Source organism: Sander vitreus, chromosome 11 (genome assembly GCF_031162955.1).
Source record: "Sander vitreus isolate 19-12246 chromosome 11, sanVit1, whole genome shotgun sequence".
NCBI lineage: Eukaryota > Metazoa > Chordata > Actinopteri > Perciformes > Percidae > Sander > Sander vitreus.
In genome coordinates this window covers 15,086,911-15,104,656 of record NC_135865.1, presented here as the reverse complement: position 1 = coordinate 15,104,656, position 17,746 = coordinate 15,086,911, and the positions used below count along the sequence as shown (strand labels likewise).

The 17,746-nt window shown below is 39.0% G+C and overlaps 2 protein-coding genes across 3 annotated transcripts in view; both read left to right on the top strand.

Moving 5' to 3' along the window:
* The first annotated feature begins 5,347 nt into the window (after positions 1–5,347).
* On the top strand, positions 5,348–10,152 carry slc38a11 (solute carrier family 38 member 11). The gene is made up of 12 exons (XM_078262793.1): positions 5,348–5,436; positions 5,552–5,672; positions 6,107–6,181; positions 6,274–6,408; positions 6,587–6,652; positions 6,746–6,852; positions 6,934–7,013; positions 7,188–7,258; positions 8,352–8,513; positions 8,613–8,725; positions 8,997–9,128; positions 9,226–10,152. The coding sequence occupies exons 1-12, from the start codon at positions 5,425–5,427 to the stop codon at positions 9,463–9,465; spliced, it is 1,314 nt and encodes a 437-aa protein (XP_078118919.1). The 5' UTR covers positions 5,348–5,424; the 3' UTR covers positions 9,466–10,152.
* A 137-nt stretch (positions 10,153–10,289) lies between these two features.
* cobll1b (cordon-bleu WH2 repeat protein-like 1b) overlaps positions 10,290–17,746 on the top strand; it is a 21,873-nt gene continuing 14,416 nt past the window's right edge. Inside the window, exons 1-2 of one of the 2 annotated variants that reach the window (XM_078261812.1) lie at positions 10,290–10,709; positions 10,928–11,008. In XM_078261812.1, coding sequence (XP_078117938.1) covers positions 10,669–10,709; positions 10,928–11,008 — 122 coding nt within the window. In that variant the 5' untranslated portion in view covers positions 10,290–10,668. Of the gene's footprint in view, positions 10,710–10,927; positions 11,009–16,808; positions 17,058–17,746 lie in introns of those variants that run through there. The other variant, XM_078261813.1, reaches the window with a different exon arrangement.

Below are 17,746 nucleotides of genomic sequence, written 5' to 3'. Positions count from 1 at the left end.
CTGTTCCCAACTCATTACACACAACTTGAGATATGAGGTGCCACTTTGAAGCTTCAAATAGCCCCACTTTAATATATCTGCAACCTGTCGGCACTGTGACGTTGTGCCGACCAACCTAAAATGGATGCATTCGTTTATCTCAACTCTCACTGGAACAGAATGTCAACACATTAGTTTGCTATTTGCTCATCGTCATACATTTAACTGTGTCCTACTGATGAGCTTTAAGTGAAGGCCACCTGATACACCTACAAGTATATTAAACACTCACGCAGTGTCAAACAGAAGTTCAGCTAGAATACGTAATGTACATTACTCATTTCAAAACTTAATTTCATTGACCTCAAAATGTTTCTTAGTACTTGGGATTAGGCAAGATATTGTGATGGATTGAAGCCTATTGCTTCTTGGCTTCCGTATAAAACAACTATTGAAGGGTAAAGCTACTGTAGGCATCTGACAGACTTATAAAAGCCCCAATTACACTGACATTCAAGTGTGTGTTCATTTTGGTTGCATAGTTGCAGAAAGCAAGAAAACAACAAGAAAACATTTCACAAAACCTAAATATCATTCTGATGAATAAACTAAAGCAAGGCATGATGCAGTGTGTTTGCTGTGCACATCAAAGTGCCCTATGTTCTCACCAGGGTCCTGCCTCTGCTTTCAGAATTTTGCCCACATCTTAAGATTGATTAGTGAAAGCAGACTGGAAACAAGCCTGTGAGCTATTCAAAAATAAAGACAAGTAGACATTTTACAAAGGTCAAAAAATATTCTAGGGGAATAAGTATCTCTGCATCTTCAAGTCGCTCAGTCATAGCTACTGTCCACAAATCTTTTGTTTTTTTCACAGCAAATATAGGTGCGGCTGGAATTTTGGAATGACAGTTAAAGGATAGTTTCACATTTTCTGTCTCAAGACAAAACGCACATGCCATATGTCTATTGAAAGAGTTGCAGGTGATGTAATCATGTATTTTCTATATATTGGCTGTAAAAAGATACTTTCCTTGCTACGCTGCAGTGGAGGAATAGTGACACAATATGGTGGTGGCCTAAAGATTAGAGAAGCAAGCTTGTGACCGGGAGGTCGTCGGTACAATCCCCAGACCGACAGGATAAAAGGATCTGGGTGGGGAAAGTGAAAGAGCAGCGCTTGTCCCTCCCTCATTACCACCACTGAGGTGCCCTTGAGCAAGGCCCTTAACCCCAACCGCTCCAGTGGAGCTGCTCAGTGGTCAGCAGATCAGACTGTGGTTGTACTGGGCAGCTTCCAGGTATGAATGTGTGAATGTGATTAGGGTGTTCCTGCAGAAGAGAGGCTTCCTCTCAGTGAACCTTCCCTTCATAATTAAAGGTTTAATAATAATAAAACAATATCATCTATTTAATATATATCACTCTACACCAGAGATCTTCAACAGGGGGTCTGGGACCCCTAGGGGGTCCTCAGAGTCACTGCAGGGGGGGCTCCAAATTATTGTCAAAACATAATTCTGACATATTAGTAGCAAATATAAATCACCACTGATGATAGGCTCACTGGCCTATGAGTAAGGTAGTCATTAAGATAGCCATACCGATACAGTTAATCCTAAGATTCTTGTGCCACATGTTTAATATTAAAAGATGATTTATAAAATCATGCCAACAATTATTGTTTTAATAGCTTGGTATTCTATGCAAAAAAAAATATATAAAGGCTTTAGGTCGCCTACAAGTTATTGTAGGCCCAGTTTAATATGCAACTCCCTGCTCCGTCTATCTTTTAGTTAAGGGGTCCTTGACTTGGTAAACGTTGAAGACCCCTGCTCTACACTATACTGTATAAGACCATACATTTGGAGGGAATGCATTTTTACACAGAACGAGGACAGTGAAATTCTGTCCGCCTATCTTACATAGGCCAGGAGTCTCTAATAATAATAATAATAATAATACATTTTATTTGTATTGCACTTTACATTTCAGCAATCTCAAAGTGCTACATAGCATATAATAATACAATTTACTAAGAAAATATAAATATCAAGGTTAATAAAAATTGTTAAAAGGAAAACCTATAAAATACATTTCAAGTAAAAAGCTTTCTTGAAAAGATACATGGACAGTATGGACAGGAGAAACAATTGCAGCGATATATCACTCTTTCAATGTCCATATGGACATGTGAGTGTCTTTAATGTATACTGATGTACTGTTGTACATGTAATGTTTTGTTCAATCCTTGGCTGTCATGCTGATCACATCAACAGGCCTACAACTGACCTGCAGAACTGCCACAAAGAGGATTTGAATAACTAAAGAAGACTTAATGTTTGGTACAGTAATAAGTATACCTAAACTGTAACATACCTGTATATGGAGTGATCACAGTTCAGTATCTGTGGGCTCCTAAGGGACCAACACACTCACAGCTCTTAAGTGCTCACAACTAATGCTTGCTGATGCCTCTCACAGACTACAGGATCAGGGATTAGATCTTTCAGGGCGTTGGCAAATAGCTGATGATAAGGAGCCGTTAACATAGTTCTCTGGAATAGATTCACATTTATATGTACAAACTGACAGAGGCTATGCTGTGTGTGTGTGTGTGTGTGTGTGTGTGTGTGTGTGTGTGTGTGTGTGTGTGTGTGTGTGTGTACAGTCTGGATAGAAAGAAAACAGACAGCCTAATCTCTAATTGACAGCAATCTAATAATGATGTTATGCAAGCAGGAAGTCATCAAAGATGGAGTGTGGGTAAATTGTTGTTGCCTTGCCTATTAACTTGTATAAAATATATTGTAGCCCATAATGCACTCTAGTCTTTGTCCATATGAAGTACAAGAAATCAATCTCTTTTTGTTTCCCAATGCAGGCCTTCAACACATCATAAAATGATTTAATAAAATGCGATTGTTGAGTGTGGAACCCCTCAGGCAGAGTTCTTTAAGTAACTATTTTGACAAAAGGAAAACAGTCCATTCTGAACAGACACATTTGAATCCATGTACTATGCATACGTATGTAGATAGATTTCTTCTCAGCTACAGACTTCCATACATCATTCACAGAAATAAACTAACTTTTTAATCAATTTCAGCCCAATTTCTTTTGAGAAAAAGATCTCATACAACTTTAACATATTCTGTTTACTCACCATCAGTTTTCCATCCTCGACAGGTGGACAACAAAAACAGCGTGGAAGAGCTTCAGTGTGAAATGTTGTAAAATGTCGTTTAAAATAAACCTGTCCGTCCGTTGGAGGTGTTTTGACGCTTCTCCCAGCACAGCACCGGTAATTCAACTATTTTAACAGGAAACCCCTGAGAGAGGGAGAGAAAGTGTATTTCATCCGCCCCTCCGTGAGGCAGAGAACTGTACTGTGTGCTTCCGGATGCTCCTGGGAACCAAGTGAGGGCAGAGATGACAGAATGGCTGTGGAGATGATCTTGTGGTGGACATTTATCGTGCGTAATTGTCCGGAATACAGCAGATGTTTGCAATCCGGCGTGTACCGGAAACTAAAAGCTATAGCCACAACTATGAATCAGATTGTGTTGTAAAATTGTGTGTGTGTGTGTGTGTGTGTGTGTGTGTGTGTGTGTGTGTGTGTGTGTGTGTGTGTGTGTGTGTGTGAGAGAGAATAAACACATCACATTGCAGCATGACAAAATCGCAGATATTTGTATGTAGGCTACCTACCTTTTATGTTTTGCATATGAGTAATAGTTTACTTTATTTTGTGAATTTGGGTGGATGATTTATAACTGTGTGCCAGCACATTCACTGTGAGTCCGTTTCCACCTGCTGGATAAAGACAGCATTGTCAGAGCGTTGTAGCGCAAATGCTCCAGAATAAATGTTTGGTCCTGGAAATTCTGTATAGGCCTACATGATGCTAGGCAAATAATACCATTCAATTAAATTAGAAAAACAAAGTTTGTACTGAAGTCTGTGACAGGTATGGAAACCAAATTAAATAGCATGACACTATTTAGCATTTATAAGCAGTATATAAACATTTATAACACACTATGTGGTTGTCAACAAATACAACTCGATGCCGGTGTATAACCATCTAATGAATGACAGTAGTATAACAAATAGCATAGGCCTACTGTACATTAATAAACACCTAAAAGGGAAAAAAATGCGTACAACTAGGCTTCATTATGTGCAACAATGCATTCCCCTGCAAAGAATGATGATTAACCGATGTCTGCTTGTTTATCTGGCTTATTGTCATATGTTTATGTCTGGAAAAGTATTGTGTTAAAATATCTATTTGCTGTCATATTTCTTATTATAACATCGTTTTCTCTGCAACATGAACAAGGTTTATTATTTTAAGAAAAACAGAAGGAACATCTGACCTAAATTGATAAAACTGCAACAAAACATGTCCACAATTCTCACCATGAGAACAGTTATTTTTTCTTACTGTACAATATACTTCCAATTCCTTCCCTTTTCTTTAATTGTTTCCTTCCCTAAACAAAGGGCTCTTTTTAATAGTCAGCTTTGCAGTAAAATCCTTAAGTCCTTTAATTCCTAATTTCCATGTAGCCTAGCCTATTTGTCGATAAATATTTGGCATTAATTGTCAAAGTGCAATCAGTTCCTCAAAAATAAGTTATATCAACACTTTAGCATATCTGCTGCAGTGTTAAAATTATAGGTTGCAGTTTCTCAAAGTTATGAGTCACGAAACACGCTAAAATTCATGTCCATGCATACAAATATATGGCATGGGCCTACATGACATAATTTTCATTGAGGCAACCATAGTATCAGTAACTTATAGGCTTAGGCAACAATTAATTGTGTTTTCATTTTCAGGTCTTCTATGTGTTGCTGTTTTTTTATTTACACAGCCTCGATAATTACCGGTATATACTGTGGTGCAGGCTTGCACTTGTGATTCTCCAGAGGAAACGATATTTGAACTTTTGCTGAAATAAAAATGTACTGACAGCTTTGATGGTGCTGGACTCATCCTAAGCACGGCCGTTCAATAACTTGTATAAACTGGAACTCTTAGTATACAACAGCTGTCTGACCCACCATAGACTGGGGTTAATAAGACTTCGTAAATAAATTGCGACCACGTAGCCTATAGATCCCGCTGCTAAGTGCTAGCAACAGATATTTATTAAAGTCAAAGAAAAGGAGCGCACTCGTGTTTGCTCAGTAAGTGTCTAAAGGTCCCTGGCTGCCATTTGCATGCCAGGGGGTGGAGATCAGCTCCAGAGAGAATAGTCCTACGACCGACCAGGGGCGCTGTTGAGACTTTTTAAGGCTTTAGTTGAGTACAATTGACAGGCTTTCTTTATAAACTTCGTCTAATTTAGCCAAACCGCAAATATGTGAGAGTAAAACACTGAGGAGACGTGGACAAAGAGGAACCACATCATCGACCAGCTATAGGGGCTCAAAATGGCTCAGCAGGTAAGTGAAGCTATTGTTGTAGAACATGAACAACAGACGGAGAGTTTTTGTTGTTTTAAGCCTAATTACTAATTACTGCTCTGTGTTCTTATTTATTTATTTATTTTTTTTACAGCTAAACAATGAAGAAGGGACCACATTAATTCCTCCACAAAAAGCTGCTGGAGAGACAAGAAGTTCAATGATATCTGCGTCTTTTAATTTTATCAATTCCATTATAGGATCTGGAATAATAGGTAATACTCACTCAATAATTCAATTAGCCTATATTGCCTAACAAAACCTAATAGTTGAATGATATGCAATCTATTATATGAATGATAAACTGTAGCTTTTTAACTCTTAATGCTGGGATGATACAGTTAAATCATATTTTGTAGTGCAACAAGGAGAAGCTTTCATACAATTTAAACCCTGCAGTGGTAAAACCTCCATATCATATGACTGGCGCCTGTTGCCACCCCCCTCCCACCCCTCCTTCTCCCTTTTAACTCTTTAATCCTCAAAAAATGCCTGAGTCATTATGCAGTAACAACAAAAAACAGCATAGCATTCTTAAGATTTAGTATTGAATCTAAATGTATATAACGCTTTTGGCTTTACAATAGAAAAACTATTTTATTTAAATTCTGCAGTGATGTTATGCACTATGTTTATATTTTTTGACCAGGTTTACCATATGCGTTGAACCAGGCAGGGCTTCCCCTTGGCCTTCTGCTGTTGGTAGTTGTTGCATTCATCACAGGCGGGTATATTAAAGGTGTCATTGAAAATGAATGGAGACATGAATTTAGCAAATGAGCAAACTACTAACATTATGTTTGCATTTCATCACAGACTACTCAATCATCTTACTAATTAAAGGAGGCAACCTGTCAGGGACAAACAGTTATCAGTCACTGGTGCAAAGCACGTTTGGGTTCCCTGGATTTCTGATTTTATCTGGACTGCAGTTCCTTTATCCTTTCATTGGTGAGTTGTTTAAAGTATCATCCAATGTTGAGTAATATTATCATGGTGTATGGCATTTTACGTTTAATTTCCAGTGTTGTCTGACAAATAATTGTATTCTATTTTTACTATTTGTGTTCTATTCCTGTTGACTTTGGGTTAAGTCTAAATAATACTGCAACTCTGTTTTCTTCCTCAGCTATGATCAGCTACAATATCACAACTGGTGACACATTGACCAAAGTATTTCAGAGAATACCAGGAGGTATGCTGCACACACTTAATTCCACCTCCTCAGATAAATGACAACAACACCACACATGATTCATATATATGTTGTCATGTATTGTGCTTGTAGTTGGTCCAGATCACATACTTGCAGAGCGTCATTTTGTGGTCCTGCTATCGACCCTTGCATTCACATTGCCTCTCTCACTTTTTCGGAACATAGAGAAACTTGGGAAGGTAAGTTTGATTGTTACACAGTTTGTCAGTGTCATTTAATAATTTTAAAGCTGCCTGTAAAACATCCATGTGTGTTACCAGGTGTCCTTCCTGTCAATGGTGTTGACATTTACCATCCTCATCACTGTAATCATCAGAGCAGCTACCTTTGGACCCCAAATGTATGAATGAATACTCCGCAATTTGTAATCCATAGTGATTTTAATTGAAAAGTTCCTTTGTGTCAACTGTGGGGTTCTTTTTTTTTTAAGGAATATGCACTATATGCAATTAACTAAAAACATAGTCATGTGTTTCTGTATTCCTTGATGTGTGACTATAATTTCACTCTCTAGCCCCCCTACAGAGAATGCATGGGCATTTGCAAAGTGGAATGCAATTCAGGCAGTTGGTGTGATGTCTTTTGGTGAGTTTGTCTCCCTGATTCTGATGATGGAGCTGCCGGGAATATTTTTAGCTTTATGTTGTTGCTAGACAAAAAAGGTATACAAAAATACAAGCCAATATGGCTGCCAAACACATTGTAATAATAGAAAACAAATTGTGTAAATGAAGACAGATTATCTACAAAAACACAGAAAACAGAATAAAATGGGTATCCCCCTCATATGGGAATAGAGATTAAATGCAAATGCAGAAGTCAAACAACTAGCAAGGTAAATTGCTAGATGCTTGATTGCTAGATATTATTCATAGAAGTTGGTGGAGACCAAAACAAAACCAATATAGGACAATACAGGACTTACATTTGTGAGGAGGCCAAAAACCTGATTCCAATAGGATGGTAATGTTGCTCTATGTCTATCTAATGTATATTGCTAACATGTTAGCCATAACAACTTAAATGAGAAAATATCAGAGCTGTGGGTCTGCTAGCTTGTTTTGGAGTTTTTCTGTCTCCTAATGTCCATAAATCAGCTTTAATTTAATGTCATTAAATTTATCCTGTCAAAGAGCTAAAGCCCACACCTTAAATGCACAGTTTTGCCCATTCAGCATAAAACATGAAATACAGTTGAAATATAAGAAGATTGGGGCTATTGATTTAGTACGAGCCTGTCTAAATATTGCTCTGACTTGAATAAAATACTGCACAACATCTCAAAGCATATCTGTTGTCATCTTATTCTGAGTGACCCTCTGTCTATGAGTACACCCTGCGAGTCCACTCCACCAAGGCCTTTACACACATTGTGGTGAAAATTATAGCCTTGAATCAAGTGCCTTGATGATAATAGCTACTACTACTACTACAAAGGAGGCAATTTAGATGGGGATGTGGATATTCATAGGAAAATACAGTGCTGTGTAGCCTGAACTGAGACGGGCGTAGTCGGCAGTCTCTCAGTCTTAAAGGGGAAGGATATGTTGAAGTTTATAGCTTAAGCTCAAACAAAGTAGTAAAATGCTTCCAACTGTGGTTATGAGCAATCATTTTCAGTGTTTTTATTATGTATGTAAATGGAACTCTGATGTTCTGCCCCTGTTTGTCTCCTTAGCCTTTATATGCCACCACAACAGCTTTCTTATCTATGGTTCTCTGAAGCAGCCCACGCTAGCTAACTGGACTCGGGTCACCCACGTGTCTGTTGGCTCTGCGCTAATAATCAGTGCTGCATTTGCTGTTGCTGGCTATACCACCTTTACTGGCTACACACAAGGTATCATTGTTAGAGATATTGAACTACACACCTCTACAGTAATTTTGTTTTAATGTCACAGATGTATTTTTATGATCTAATATTTCCACTTCTTTTTAGGAGACATATTTGAGAACTACTGCAGAAATGATAACCTGGCAACATTTGGTCGCTTCTGTTTTGGCCTCAGCATAATAACCACATTTCCACTGGAGTGTTTTGTTACACGAGAAGTAAGCGATACTTTCTCATACGCCAACCTAAGAATTTAACGGTTAAACGTTTACATATGTGAGGGGAAGTGGTATTCTGAGGGCCTGAGCCAGAGACAGGGTTTTGTGACTAAATTAACAAAGGGAAAGCTTGGTACTTCACGCCCAATTGCTCCTGCAGATTACCCTCTCCCAACTTGCAAATGCTGTACAATGCTAATTAAAAAGCTGAAAATGCATACATTCAAATATGTGTGCATGAGAATCTTCTCTCTTTTGTTTATCTTCTCAGGTGCTATCCAATGTCATTTGCAGTAGGGATCTTACAAAAGCTGAACATGTGGCCATAACGTTTGTCATAGTTTCAGTTTGCACATCAATATCTTTGGCCTATGACTGTCTGGGAGTTGTTTTAGAGTTGAATGTAAGTCATATCAACTCAGCCAATCTATACATTTAATTTTTGTTAGTATGCATGAGTTTTTAATTTAAGCTTAATGGTGTTCTCTTCTATCATCCAGGGTGTTCTGAACGCCACGCCTCTGATCTTCATCATTCCATCTGCGTGCTTCCTCAAACTCTCCCCTGGCCGCTGGTTCCAGGGTGAAAACTTGATACCCACCATCCTGATATTAATTGGCTTGTTTGTCATGATCACCGGTTTGACCATGATCGGCCTCTACCCACAAGACTGTTCACACGGTGTGGAGATGTACTACTGTGCTGGCGCCAATACCTCTGGCACTGCACTACCTGTGTGAAATTAACCAAATATTTCATTGTTTTAAACTTTTTCTAACAACACTTACAGGGCAGAATATACTGTATGTACGGTATGTGGACAGCCCTGTCAGCATCCCTTTATGTACTTGATATGGGGCTGTTTTCCATGGTTTGGGATAAAGTCTCCATAGTTCCAGTTAAGGGAAATCTTAATGTTACACCACACAATGATATTTTAGAAAATAGTGTGCTTCCAACTTTGTGGCAACAGTTTCCTTTCCAAGATCTTTTCCTGTGTCCACATGTCCACGAAGCGAGGTCCATTGTGTTATTGAGTTTGGTGTGGAAGAACTTGACTGGCCTGCACAGAGACCTGACCTTATATTAACACCTTTGAGATGAACTGCAAGTTGACTGTGAACCAGACCTTATTGCACAACATTAATGTCCAACATCACTAATGTTCGTATAGCTAAATACGAGTAAATTATATAATTTGCTTATATTATATTAGACTAGAGCAGCATAGTAATACCCATGGTTATGGAATGAAATGTTTAACAGTCACATATGGCTGTAATATTGAGATGCACACATACGTTTGGCCCTTTACTACACGTGGATGTGTTTAATTTGTTGTTTTTCTGTAGGAATAAATACTCTGTCTTGATATGTGTGATTCTGGATTATTTGTATCATACTGAAGGGGAGTTGGTCGTTTCAATATCCAGCCACACGATGGCATTGTAGACAAATAAAACATTTATTAAAAGGAAGTACAAAACAACAACGCTGATGTGTTTTCATACGGCTTATTTCAAACTAAATGGCTTTACTTGTGTTGTTTTACACGGCACGGTTGTGTCGGGTTGTTGCTTTGCATGTTCTCGCATCTAGATGTAAACTTGGACACGATACCGTTATGCTAAACACTTCATCAGGATCCTGGAGGGAAGGTAAACTGGATCTGAGAGACGCCCCACTTTTGCAGCTCAATGTTGCGATGCAGTGCTTGGATGTGCAGAGAAAAGTTGGCGGAGTTGTCAACGATGTCGGGGGCAAAATGATTTAGAGGTGCCAGACTTTGTAGTTCAAAAGGAGGGGGGATATTTTTTTACCACACTGGAATGGTTTGCGTAAAAAGCGCAAAACACGGAACTTCAAAACGGAATTATGGATAATTTATCCAATCAAAATCAGTTTGTAGCAGTCTACAACTAACTTTACCTTTTTAAAGACTGATGGAAGTTGACAGCTGCGTCGAAAACCAACTACATTCATGGTAAGACAGGATTCATACTTTTAATCGTTTGCCCCATTTCCAAAAAGAAGAAAAAAAGGTTCATATGACTTAACTGATGACATCATGTGGGATTCGCCCATATTTCAGTATTTGCCAGTTTTCATCACTAGAAAGCAGAAGGTTAGACTAGCTTTATAACATTTAGTATGTAAACTGTTACTAAAAATGAGTTGTGCTTTTTGTTTGTGTTTGACTAGTCCGAGGGATTTTGTTAAACCAATGAGTTTAGTCATGGATGATCATGGATCCCAGCCCCATCCACGGAGCTCTGGTCTGAGGTATGTAGAACTGTCATCTGGATTACCAGCTGTCAAATCTGTGTATTTTATCCATAACATTTAAGAGTGTGTCCAGTAGCCTTTTTACTTGAGATTTTTTAGAAATAGTAGTCTTAATTTAACCTCAACTGAGCCAAACCTCCACGCACCTAACATTATTGTTCGGAAAATAGAAATATAAAAGAGATTAAGAAAGAAAAATAGAAACAAAGGCCTTGCTTCTTTCATCATGTACAAATATACCAAAATCAAGCTCCCTACCAGTGTCTAACTCTGTGGTGCTGACTGAGGCAACCAGCTGTTTTCTGTTTTTTGTTTAAGGTGTGAGTATAAATGCCCCCTTTGTAAAATAATGCAACTTTCAATTAACATTCCTTTCACTCAGTACATCTCAGCAAAGTCACAGTTGTTGCAGACGTTTCAACCTTTGAACTCTTCTCATTTCCTGCTCTCAGGGTTTTACTGAGAAATTGCCTTGACCATATGTAGAGGTCATGGGAAGTATTTTGCAGGCAAAACATTGTGCCTCCTCTGTCTCCATGATGAGCTTGATGATCGTTGCTCTTGTGGAAATCATGCGTTCACTGGGCTTGAAACTGATATTCTATAAAATACACATTCGTCATAGTCAATAGTCGGAGAAATTCACAGTAAAAAGTGCCGTGAGTATATGACATGATGGAATCAGTTTTGGTTCAGGGACTCAGAGATGATGTCAGCTGCTTGTATTTCAGTAGATGGAATCATTAAAAAAGGAGGGGAGTGAGTTTCCAGAGCTTTTTCACAGAGTCACCACTCACTCCTGCTGAGTTTTTTTTTTCTACAGATTTAAGCTAGAGGTGAGATGGAGAATTTGAACATATGATAGTTTCCAATCCAGTATTCCATGATAGTAAAGTTTCCAGTCCTGCCCTGCATACTGTAGTTTCCCATTTGTAAAAATAGCATTCTGGCACATCATATGCAGTTTACTAAAAAAAAAAAGAAGACACTCACTTTTAACCATATTTCATAAGCATTGTGTAATCTGGGAGCCACACTCCCTGGCAATGGAGAACAGCAGACAACCTAAATCTCTCTGTGGTTTGACTTTTATTTGGAAAAGTAAACCGCACGCTTCCATAAGCTGCTGGGGTGTGGGGGGAACGCACATGTTCTTTGTCTTATTTGTGGCTTCTTATATTTGGTGCCAATAAACGTGCTGCTTCATATGTGCAGTCATATGTGAAGATTTCATGTGACCCCCAAAGCTACGCTACATTTGTTATCTAAATACTGAATCTGCCAGAATGACTGGGCTGGCTGTTCTTTAAGCAGAGACACCACTAGCACACACAAGACATATGATACACTATTTAACATAAGGTAGTCTTAACTTCTCTACTGTTTGACTGTGGTCATTGGAAAAGAGTTTTTTTAAATGCAGTAATCTGAATAATTAACAACCATTAAATCATAACGGGTGCATTTTTTCCTTCTTAATTGTAAATAGAGCTGCAAAGATTAATCGATAATTAATCGAAATTCTCTGATTCCAGCTTCTTAAATGTGAATATTTTCTGGTTTATTCAACCTTCTATGACAGTAAACTGAATATATTTGAGTTGTAGACAAAACAAGACATTTGAGGACATCATCTTGGGTTTTGGGAAACACTGATCAAGATCTTTCTCCATTTTCTTACATTTTATAGACCACACAACTAATCGATTCATCACAAAAATAATTGACGGATTAATCGACAATGAAAATGTTAGTTGCAGCCCCAATTGTAAATCTTCAAGAGGCATATCAATTCAGTCAATCACCTTGTTATATTGCACTGCTTGGAGCTGGCCCTGCTAATTGGACACACCTTAAACCATGATCTCACATGTCTGGCTTTCCTCAGGGCAGAATGTGGAATTAGTTAAGGTATTGTGAATCCCCACAGCTGTTTCCCGATATGCAGGCAGTCCAAGGGCACAGCTGCTCACATGAGTCTACAGAAATTATGGCTGGCAAAACCTAGACACTTGAAACAAGTGGGCATTGCGAGTTGAGACATTGTGACACACGCTTGTTTTTGCTGTGACTTAACATTTCACAACAACTATATGTGTGATCAACTTTTAGGCTTCCAGTCTGTCGAAACAAAAGACAAGATAAACAAATCACAAGGCTTCCAAGAACACTCAAGCAAAACGCAGTGTATTCTCCTCAAAATGATCCTCCAGAGACAACAAAGCTTTCTTCGTTCAGGAAAATATATAATTTGGTCTACAGCATGCTGACCTCAGAGTGCCCACTCAGATCTTCTGTGCTTGAAAAGCAAGATAAAGGATGTCATTCAAAGATATCCACCCACTAGATGTAATAAAGCGAGAGGAAAATCATCATTAATGGCCAGCAAGCTTGGCAATAAGCTGGTGTGTCTTTGTATACTGGGACGTTTCATCTCATGGCTGCTTTCTGCCTCACAGGACTAAAACAGACAATATGGCTAACATCCAGGGGACAGGGAATAATGGGTGGCCTTTGTTACCACACTGAAGCCAACGCATTGACCGTAAATACCATTGAATACTAAGTACTGGAACACAATGAAACACTTTTTGTTAGTTATTATAACTCATTTTTCTTTTTATCTCTGAAGTTGACATGATTAAGTATTTATATAATATTGATATTGTACAACAGTTTGAATAGATTTGCTGCAAAGTTTCTGCCTGAACTTGAGTCTTGGGCCTTCTTTGTTTCTGTTATGCACTCTTCCAGGGCATAACAGTTGGATGCCTCCCACTCTCAGCCTGTGTAACACTCAGAATGACCTAACATGAATACGTTCTTTGTGTACTCTCAATAGAACACTTTTACTTATCTTGATAAAATTCAGCATTGTATGTGACAAATGAACACATTGCTTTGATTTGCTTGACCTTCATTATCATTGTTTGTCTTGGTTGAATGAGATATTTATAATACAAAAAGGCCTAGCCAATCAGGACTGGTATTAGTTGAGTTTACTACAGGTCTGTTTAACAAGAACTTGACAAGCTGTCTAGCAATTATCCAATCAATGACAAATCATAAATCCAAGCTTAAACCAATACTAGGACAACAAGGTGTATAGGTATAACATGGGAAATACAAAATTGCACACCTTAAGATGGTTCTCTAGATGGCACTATCACTGTGCATATGTTCATACTGTTGTATCCACCCCGATGTTTGTGTGTATGGGTATGGTAGCGCTAGTTTCTGGTGAATTTTGCATAATATCAGATTGGTAATGAACTGATATACTGAACCGTATCATCTCCTAACATACACTGTAGCAAGCTAATGAAGCACGGCATGACACAAACAAACAACAGCCAGCAGTTTCAGTGAGGATATTCACATCAGGGGTACAGTAAGTAAAGCAAGCAGAGCTACTTTGTATTAAAGATCCGGTCACTTTGTTTTTATTCAAGCTGTATTTAATTATCTACCATGCCTGTGAGGTGCTGCTTTTTGTTCAAATTGATCTACAGCATTTAGTTCATGCTGTAAAGAGGAACGGAAGTACATACAACTTTTCAGAGGTGAATATCGGCCACTCAGTTTTTTTTTTCAAGAAGATAATTGAAGGAAAGACCATGACATTAAAAGATGAGGACGGTTGTGTTCTTGCCTTGAGATAGTATGTGAGACAGGGTGTAACCCTAGTGACTTTAAGATTAAATGAACTTGAGCTTTGTGCAATACTGAATATTTTGTTTACACCATTGGCAATGAAAGTGCGGAATTACTGTTTGCATACTCAGTTTAGAACCCTTAGTTCATGTGATGAGAAAAGAGGGAAAGCATGCTGCTGTGCCTTTTTGAAAGATGCCCCACTGCAGACAATGTTGCATTGTTTCACATGAAAAGATGCAGTGTGATAGTTATAATCATAACTGCAGGGGGAACTTTCTCTATCACCAAGTTTTTTCCAAACTGTTGTTTTCCCTAAAAAAACACATATTTGGTCAAGCCACCAGAGGTTAGAGTGATAATTACCTTGTCTTTTCTGTGCATCTTATGCATGCATGCTTGTTTGTTTTTCTTTGCAGAACCATAGGCTTGTTTAGGTGCAATGTTTAGGGTAAACATATTTGAGCTGCTGTGCGATAAGGTGAGGGTAATGTACCATAGCACACTCCAGTTCACAGAATAGAACATGACATCCACTATTCGGGGGCATTGTAAAGGGAACTGAGAGATCATCCCGTATAATTTCAAATCTCATTACCTAACTGGCTGTTAGACCTGCTATTCCACTTCGGCTCTGCTATAGTATTAGGCACTGTACAACATGGAGTGCAAGAGTGAGCACTGCAGGGAGTAATACTACTGTGTAAAAATAAGGCGGCAAACGGATATTACACTCTGCATTGAAAAGCTAATAATGTCACAAGATTGGTCCTTAAGTATTTATCAGAATTTTACACAATGATGTTTAGGCGCCCTGAGAGTTTGAGTGTTACCAGGCCTGTGCTGTGGGAAAAAGGGTTTTGTTTTGCCTGCAATAATAAACGATACACATAGGAAGTGGCAAGTTCTCATAGGGTCCCTGTGCTCTTTTTCTCCCTAATCTCCTTCCACCCCACACTGCTTATGAAGTAATGGCCTTTCCAGACCCCCTTTAAAAAGCTTGTGTTTACTGTGAGTGACCTCTCACCAAATTACCAGCTGTGGCTCTGGCCCTGTGTTTTTCCTCAGGGACACCCCCCCCCCCCCCTTTTTTTCTTTTCTCCTTAACTCCACCCCTCTAGCCTGCTCCTACACTCTCACATCTCCATTAACCACTCGACCTCCTTATCATCTGATGGTATTTGGTGGTGGTGTTTGTAGAATGGGCCACACATTCTTAAGTGAAAGTGTAGGGCTACTGATAACGTACTGGCAATGAGCACTTATTTCACCATGGAGAATCAAACTTATTGCTTCCGTACCAGTTGGTGTACAGTTTGCTTTGCTATTTTAGATGAAAAGCTTTTTAATTGTAATATGTTGTATAGTAGTATAGTGTTGATTAACTGAACAATGACAACATCAGAATGACTTTCAAAAGGCGGTGCTTTTCTCTGCCTGGATCACTGGAAGTGCAAGGTGCTGACGGCCTCTTTTGACAGCTTTTACTCACAATTGTACCTGACTGCTTTCATGGATGTTTATTGACTTTAGAATATTGTGTTAGTCACAGCTTTTCACATTCATGTTTTAGTCAAAACTGAAATAATTATGCAATTATTGAAGACAATTGTCCCTTGGGAATTTAATGTTTAAGGAAAGATAATTGAATGAATCATCACAATCCAAATGTGAGGCTCCTCCTCAGTGTTTTACATGGAGGGAAAATATATGTTGTTTCATGCCTTTGTTTGTCAGTATCGCTGTCGTTCAACCGTCACTCAGTATACTAGCATAATTTTCTGATGAGTCAGTTCTGCAGAAGGTGGGGATTTGAAAAGTTGCCAGTGTTCTTTCGTAATAAAAAGCAAACACAGAAGTATCTGATGACATTATAGGGAGTGGGGACTCCCCACTCCATAATTTCATCAGATACTTCTGGGGAGTCCTTTAGTCCATCTGACTCCTTTTGTTGTTTTACTCTGATAATCGCATCATCACCAGCACGATTAGAGTTATCGTTCATGATAATTCAGCACATTTATTCTAGTCTTTGTCAAGTTGCTGAGCTACCAAAGGGAGCGCATGCTGCAGTGTGTTTCAGTGCACTGTTGCTCCACTGGCCCCACCCACAGGTTCATGTCTGCACAGGGAGGCAAAGCTGCTTACCTTTCTGCTCATGACCGCGGGGGGAGTGCCACTTACACACTGTGCGCTTGAGCTTTTAGAGACGCAGCAAGGGGGCAGACAGGATTTAGGTAGAGGGGACAGATGTCTGATGTCACAGCTTGGGTGTGGCATTAAGGTAGGCCTTTTGAAGCGGTGCTGATAGAGTTAAAGTCTGTCTGACTACTCATGGGACATACACAGCAGAATGGAAATGATTTGAGCGGAGACAACTTTAGGCAAAGAGGTAAGAGTGTGGCATGACATTTTGGCAAACTGAGAGGAAAAGCAGGTCTGTCACACCTGCTCCAAATGTTTGGTTTGTTCTCCTTGTAATGTCTTTAGTATTATCTTTACAGCACAGCACCGCTGTCACTGACTTCCTGTAAAAGTGTTGGAGAGGACCTTGACATATTTGTGTGTACTAAATGTGTTTTGACTTGAAGTGGGAGTGTTGGGCATGTTTGAGCCTGTACATTTGACTGCACAGCTAGCTAGTAAACTGCTACTGGTAGAGTGCTGGGAGTGTTTTGGTCATTGGAGCATTGAATTGTTGCTCTTGTTTCTTCAAAATATTTGGGGTGTTGTTTGAAAAGTGTGACAGAGCAGCCTCTTCAAAACATGTTTGTTTCATTGTACATGAACCCACCATTCCCCAAGGGGCCATCCTGCTACCCAGCAGCTGCTAGCATACCACAGTAGGCATTTCTCCTAATCCTCCACCTTCTCAGAACCTCAAAGGGAAGATACATTTCTACCAATGTTTGGTCTGGTTTCTTCTCTGGGCCGCTCCGACTTTCTCATTGCTACGTACATTTGATCCAGTTTTTGCCTGAAGGGATTTTAATTGATTGGGTGGAAAGAATACACAGAAGTAACTGAAATGTTTCTGGTAAAAGCCACGCCAGCTGGACCAAAGTGTAAGGGAATGTAGAG